General features: G+C 46.5%; 1 protein-coding gene across 1 annotated transcript; it reads left to right on the forward strand.

Moving 5' to 3' along the window:
- The first annotated feature begins 566 nt into the window (after positions 1–566).
- LOC121335595 (homeobox protein Hox-C10-like) lies at positions 567–6,473 on the forward strand. The gene is made up of 3 exons (XM_041403910.1): positions 567–1,203; positions 2,334–2,351; positions 6,214–6,473. The coding sequence occupies exons 1-3, from the start codon at positions 567–569 to the stop codon at positions 6,471–6,473; spliced, it is 915 nt and encodes a 304-aa protein (XP_041259844.1).
- The last annotated feature ends 785 nt before the right edge of the window (positions 6,474–7,258 follow it).

A 7,258-nucleotide genomic window follows, 5' to 3' on the forward strand; every position in this document is an offset into this window, starting at 1 on the left:
AAAATATATGTATTTATGTGTTTGGGAAGTGAGGGGAGAAAGGGGAGCAGAGAGCGCGAGAAAAAGGATGGAAAATGCGAGTTTGGTGCGGAAAAAGGATGGAAATTCGGACTTTGGTGCAGAAGAGGATGAGAATTTGGTGTTTGGTGAGGAAAAAGGATGGAAATTTGGTGTTTGGTGAGGAAAAAGGATGGAAAAGGGAGATCGGTGCTTGAAAAATGATGGAAATTTGGAGTTTGGTGCAGGAAAATGTTGGAAATTCAGACGTTGGTGTCAGAAACAGGATGGAAATTCGGAGTTCGGTGCAGAAAAAGGACGGAAATGCGGATTTTGTGTTCTTTGCTTTGGAACCGCGGAGGTTTGGGGGGCTCGGGGGGCTCTGGGGAGCGCTTGTTGTCATTTTCCAGGGGGCGAACCCCGATCCTCCCCCTTTTTTTTTTTTTTTTTTTTTTTCCTCCCTCTCTCTCTCTCTCTCTCTCTCTCTCTCTCCTCCTTCCCCCCCTCGCTAAAAAAAAGATGTCAGCCCCCGGCTGGAGTATTCCTCCCGCCAAGCGCTCCCGGAGAAAATGTCATGTCCCAGCAGCGCGGCTCCCGGCGCCTTCCTGATGGAGCCGCTGCCTCGCCCCGACCCCTTCGCCCCCGGCCCGGCCATTTTCGCCCAGCCCGCGGATTTCTCGCCGCTGCGGAGCTGCGCGGCGCTGCCCAAAGGCGCCGAGGCCTCGCCGGGCTCCTTCCCGTCCTACCTGGCTCACCTGGACGCGTTCCGCGCCGAGCCGCGCCCGCCGCCGAGCTGCGCCTTCCCCGCCGTCAAGGAGGAGAGCGGCTGCTGCCTGTTCGCCCAAAAACGGCCCAAAAGCGCGCAAAACGCCGCCGAGGGCGCGCTCTTCGCCGCGCCGCTGGGCGAGCCCTGCCTGGCCGAGCCCGAGGCGCCGCCGGCCGGTTATTACCGCTACCCCTCGCTGGAGAAAAGCCCCGATCCGGCGGAATTTCGGCCGGGATTCGAGGGCGAGCGGCTGGAAGCGGCGGCAAACGAGGGCGGCTCGCCCGGATTCCAGCGCGATTTCCCCCAAAACGCCGGCGCGGAGCGGCCGCAGGGGGAAATTAAGTCGGAAAAAGCGAAAGCGAGCGCGGGCGAGGCGGAAAAGGAGAGGGGGAAAAGCGCGGACACCGGCAGCGCCGATAATTCCGACAGCGAGGCCAAAGGTAGGGGAGGATTCGGCGTTTTGTTCCTTGGGTTTTTTGGTGGTTAAGGGGTTAAAATTGTCCCGGAACGCGCTCGCTGCCCCGCCGGATTCTCCCGCAGAAATTGGGGTTAAAATGATCCGGATGGAGGAGGTTTTATGGGGGGAAAATGTCTGTATTCGGCCTCAAACTGGGGTGTTGAAAAATATATGTATTTATGTGTTTGGGAAGTGAGGGGAGAAAGGGGAGCAGAGAGCGCGAGAAAAAGGATGGAAAATGCGAGTTTGGTGCGGGAAAAGGATGGAAATTCAGACTTTGGTGCGGAAGAAGGATGAGAATTTGGTGTTTGGTGAGGAAAAAGGATGGAAATTTGGTGTTTGGTGAGGAAAAAGGATGGAAATTTGGTGTTTGGTGAGGAAAAAGGATGGAAATTTGGTGTTTGGTGAGGAAAAAGGATGGAAAAGGGAGATCGGTGCTTGAAAAATGATGGAAATTTGGAGTTTGGTGCTTGAAAATTGTGGAAATTTTGAGTTTGGTGCTTGAAAAATGATGGAAATTTGGAGTTTGGTGCTTGAAAATTGTGGAAATTTTGAGTTTGGTGCTTGAAAAATGATGGAAATTTGGAGTTTGGTGCAGGAAAATGTTGGAAATTCAGACGTTGGTGTCAGAAACAGGATGGAAATTCGGAGTTCGGTGCAGAAAAAGGACGGAAATGCGGATTTTGTGTTCTTTGCTTTGGAACCGCGGAGGTTTGGGGGGCTCGGGGGGCTCTGGGGAGCGCTTGTTGTCATTTTCCAGGGGGCGAACCCCGATTTTCTCCCCTTTTTTTCAAGGGGAATTCTTCATTTCCGCGCGCGGGGCGAGAATTGCTTTTCTCTGGCGCTGGCTCGAGGTCAAAAAGAAAGAAAAAAGAGAAAGAATTGAAATGAAAATGATGAAAATGATGAAAATGATGGAAATAAAAAGGCGCGGGGCGGAACCGGCAGCTCCAGGCGGGAATTGCGGCTCCTTCCAGGGCTGGGAAGAGGCTCCGGGAGAGGAAAAAAAGCTTTTTTTAATTGAAATCTTCAGTTGGTTTTGTCTCCTTGGCGGAGGCACAGAAATGTTTCTGTCGTGCCGAGCAGATGTTTTGGGTTTGGGATTCTCCCCAGGCGAGGCTCGCACGGAAAGCCGCTGGATTTTGCCGGAGAGGCTGAAAATTTTGGGATATTCGGGGTTTATTCCCTCTTTGATCCCAAAGCGGGCAAGTCCAGGGGCGGATTCGGCCAGCGGGAATGACGGGATTGGATTTTCTGGGGGAAAAAACACAAAAAAATCTCGGGAAAATCCCGCTCGGATCTAAGCCTGGCTTTGCCTGTGCTGTGGGGATTAAAATATCCCAAAATTCCGGCTCCCAAAAAATCCTGACCCCACCAAAAACTCTCCTCCCACACCAAAATCGGCCTTGGTGGGAGCAAAGCCCAGAAATTCTCTTTTTTCCCCCTCTTTATTTCGAATAATTCACATTTCTGATCTGGCGTTTGGAGGGGAAATTATTTTATCTGAGGGCTGAGCTGCGATTGCACAAAAAAACCCCGAGAATTTAAAAAAATTAAAAAAAAAACAAAAAAAACACAATAAAAACCCCACCAAAACAAAGGGGAAAAAAGCAAAGTCAAGGTTATCAAAACCCCGCAAAGTTAATCTGCACAAAAGCGCCAGGAGACGTTTTAGTGGGAGATAACCCAAAAAAATAAAATAATAATTAAAAAAAAAAAAAGAAGGTTATTTTGGGCTGGGTTCGCTCTGTGGGCGGAAAGAACGGGAACAGAAAGAAATAAAAAGGGATTTATCCGCTCGGCTGTTGGATTGGAGGGGGATGCGCCGGGCCGGGCGCATTTGGGAGATTTTTGGGGTCGCTCTCGGAGAAATTTGGGGTTGGGACGGTCAGAGGCGATTTGGGGCGGATTCGGGCGATTTCTGTTCATAAAAACCTCCCCAAGCTGCGAGTTTCCTTTCTGCCGAGCCCCAATTTTGATTTTTTTTTTAATAAAAACCCTTTTCTGGTGGAATTTCAGCGTTTGGGGGAGGGGGCTGGGAGGTTTGGGGGCACCCGAGGTCCTGGAGGGCGAACCCCGAATTTCCAGGGAATTTCCCCAAATGCGGGGCCGAGGATTTGCTGCGATTCTCTTGGATTTTCCCCAAATTTGGGCTCAGCTCCCGGCCGGATTTTCCCTCCCCATGACCAAATTCAAGGATCCTCCGGTGTTTATTTAGGTGAACCGCGACGTTTTCCCCAAATTCCCCCGATTTGCCCCAATTTGTGCCCTGGCAGCGCAGCCTGGAGGGGGAAATGCCAAAATTCATTTATTTCACCCCAAAACGTCCCCAAACCGCGCCGGTTTCAGCCACAGCGAGCGCCGAGAACGATTTGGGGTTTTTGGGGTGATCTGGGGAACCCCGAAATTCACCAGTGACCGCAGGGAGTTTTTAATTAGCGCTGGTTAATTGAGATTTCACCCCGCGCCCTTTGCGGGTTCCGCTCTGGAGGCGCCTCCGCCACGGATTTTCTCCACAAAACCCCTTTTTTTACCACCCAAAAATCTGATTTATGTCCCCTAAACCCCGATTTATGGACCCCAAAATCCCGGTTTATCTCCTCCAAATGTGATTATTTTCCCCAAAATCCCGATTTCTCTCCCCCGAACCCTGATTTATCTCCTCCAAACCCGATTATTTTCCCCAAAATCCCCATTTCCCTCCCCAAACCCCGATTTATCTCCCCCAAACTCGATTCTTTCCCCCAAAATCCCAATTCCCCTCCCCAAATCCCATTTTATCTCCTCCAAACTCCATGCTTCTCCCCCAAAACTCCATTTCCGCCCCCAAAACCCCCATTTCCGTCCCCAAACTCAATTCTTTCCCCCAAAACCCCACTCCCCTCCCAAAACTCCGATTTTTCTCCTCCAAACCGAATTTATCCCCTCAAAATCTGATTTATCTCCCCAAATCCCCGATTTTTCTCCCCAAAACCCGATTTATCACCCCAAAACCCCGATTTATCTCTCCAAATCCCAGAATTTTCTCCCCAAACCCCGATTTTTCTTCCCCAAACGCCGATTTATCTCCCCCAAACCCCAGTTTATCTCCCCAAATCCCCGATTACCCCCGATTTTTCTACACAAAACCCGATTTATCTCCCCCAAACCCCCGATTTTTCTCGCCAAAACCCAATTTATCTCCCCAAAACCCGATTTTTCTCCCCAACCCCCGATTTTTCTTCCCAAAACCCGATTTACCTCCCCCAATCGCCGATTTTTCTCCCCAAACCCCAGTTTATCTCCCCAAAACCCCGATTTTTCTCCCCAAAACACGATTTTTCTCCCTAAAATCTGATTTATCTCCCCAAAACCCGATTTTTCTCCCCAATCTCGCGTCCCTTTTTCAAGCCCGGCACCCCCCGCCCCAAACCCGCTCTGGCGCCGCCCAACGCCGTCATTTAAACCCGGCTTTAGGGCCGAATAAACCTTGATTTTCACCCGAATAAACCTTTATATAAACTCGATTTCAGGCCGAATAAAACTTTATTTAAACCTGATTTTCCAGCCGGGTAAAACCCCCGTTATTTAAACCCGATTTTGGGGGCGAATGAACCTTTTTTAAAGCCGATTTCCAAACCGGATAAAATTCTCTATTTTCACCCGGTGTTGGGGGCGAGTAAACCATTTTTGTAACTCCATTTTTGAGCCAGAAAAGCCCTCATTTAAACCGGATTTTCGTGCCGAATAAACCTTTATTTACACTCCACTTTCGAGCGGAGAAAACCCTTTTTTTTAACCCGACTTTCGCGTGGAAAACCCCTCATTTGAACCCGATTTTGGTGCAGGAGGAACCTTACTTAAACTTGATTTTCTGGCCTCATTCACCTTTATTTTAACCGACTTCCGACCGGGGTAAAACCCGCGTTTAACCTCGACTTTCGCGTTGGAAAATCCTTACTTAAACCCCATTTTCGTGCCGGCAGAACCGCCTTTGTAAACTCAATTTTCTCTCGGAATAAAAACCTTATTCAAACCTAATTTTGGGCCCTAAAGAAACCTTGTTCAACCCCGATCTTCTTGCCGAAAAGCCCTTGTTTAAACCCGATTTTGGAGCCGGGAAAACCTCATTTAACCCCAACTTTCGAGCCGGAAAAAACCTTTATTTAACCCCTATTTCCGCGCTATAAAACCCGTGTATAAACCCGATTTTCTAGCGGAAAACCCCCAAATAAAAACCCCCTTTTCTTGCGGAAAAAGCCCCAAATAATCAAATTTTTTGGGGAAAAAGAGCCTTTATTTAAACCCGATATTTGGGCCTAATTCGACCCCATTTCCGTGTCTTAAAGCCCTTGTATAAACACGATTTTAAAAAACCCCAATAACCCCATTTTCTAGCAGAAAACCCCCCAATAACCCCATTTTCTCAAGGAAAAAAAAATAAACCAAATTTTCTTACAAAAAGCTCCCCAATAACCCAATTTTCTCGCAAACCCCCCTATTTTCTCACGTAAAAAAACCCATATAACCCAAATTTGCTCACAAAAAAAACCCCAAAACCCCAATTTTCTCACGAAAAACCCCCAAACCGCCAGTTTTCTCACAAAACCCCTCAATTTTCTCACCAAAAAACCCCAAACCCCAAATTTTCATACAAAGCCCCCAATTTTCTTACAAAACCTCCCCATTTTCTCACAAAACCCCCCAATTTTCCCACAAAACCTCCCCATTTTCTCACTGAAAACCCCCATTTTCTTACGAACCCCCCCCAAATCCCCAACTTTCCCACAAACCCCCCCATTTTCCCACAAAACCCCCCATTTTCTCACAAAAACAACCCCCCAAAACCCCCCATTTTCTCACAGAAACCCCCATTTTCTCACAAAACCTACCCCCCAATCTCCCCATTTTCTCATGAAAAGCCCCCCAATTTTCTCACTGAAACCCCCCCAATTTCCATTTCCCCCAGCCCCCCTCCCCGGTGACGGCCCCTTGTCTCCGGCAGCAGCAGCAGCGGCGGGGGGCTCGTGGCTGACGGCGCGCTCGGGCCGCAAGAAGCGCTGCCCGTACACCAAGCAGCAGACGCTGGAGCTGGAGAAGGAGTTCCTGTTCAACATGTACCTGAGCCGCGAGCGCCGCCTGGAGATCAGCCGCAGCATCGCGCTCAGCGACCGCCAGGTCAAGATCTGGTTCCAGAACCGCCGCATGAAGCTCAAGAAGATGAACCGCGAGAGCCGCGGCCGCGAGCTCGGCGCAGCCTGCGCCTTCAGCTGAGCGCCGCGGGAGCGCGCCCGGCCCCCCGCCGCCGCTCGCGCTTCTTCCCCTTTTTTTTTCTTTAATTTTTTTTTTTTTTAATTTTTCCGATTTTTTTTAATTTTTTTCCCGTTTTTTCTAATTTTTTTTTCAATTTTTTTTCTTAATTTTTAGGGCTTTTTTAAAGTTTTTTTTTGTTTTTTTTTGGTTTTTTTTAATCTGTATTTTGTTCCTGTTGTTATTTTATTTTGTTATTTTATTCTCTTATTTTATCCTGTTCTTTTATCTTGTTCTTTTATCTTATTTTGTTATTTTCTCTTGTTATTTTTTTTTCTTATTTTATTTTGTTCTTTTGTCTTCTTATTTTATTTTGTTATTTTATTTTGTTATTTTATCTTGTTCTTTTATCTTATTTTATTTTGTTATTTTATTTTGTTATTTTATCCTGTTCTTTTATCTTGTTCTTTTATCTTATTTTATCCTGTTATTTTCTCTTGTTATTTTATTTTGTTATTTTACCTTGTTCTTTTATCTTGTTATTTTATTTTATTTTTATTTTGTTATTTTCTCTTTTTATTTTATTTTCTTATTTTATTTTGTTATTTTATCCTGTTCCTTTATCTTGTTATTTTATCTTATTTTATTTTGTTATTTTGTCTTGTTATTTTATTTTGTTCTTTTATCTTGTTCTTTTATCTCGTTATTTTATTTTGTTGGTTTTTTATATTATTTTATTTTGTTCTTTTATCTCGTTATTTTATTTTGATGTTTTATTTTGGTTTTTTTAATCTTATTTCATTTTGTTA

This window comes from Onychostruthus taczanowskii, unplaced genomic scaffold (assembly GCF_017590055.1).
Source record: "Onychostruthus taczanowskii isolate IOZ18803 unplaced genomic scaffold, ASM1759005v1 scaffold206, whole genome shotgun sequence".
In the NCBI taxonomy this organism is placed as follows: Eukaryota; Metazoa; Chordata; class Aves; order Passeriformes; family Passeridae; genus Onychostruthus; species Onychostruthus taczanowskii.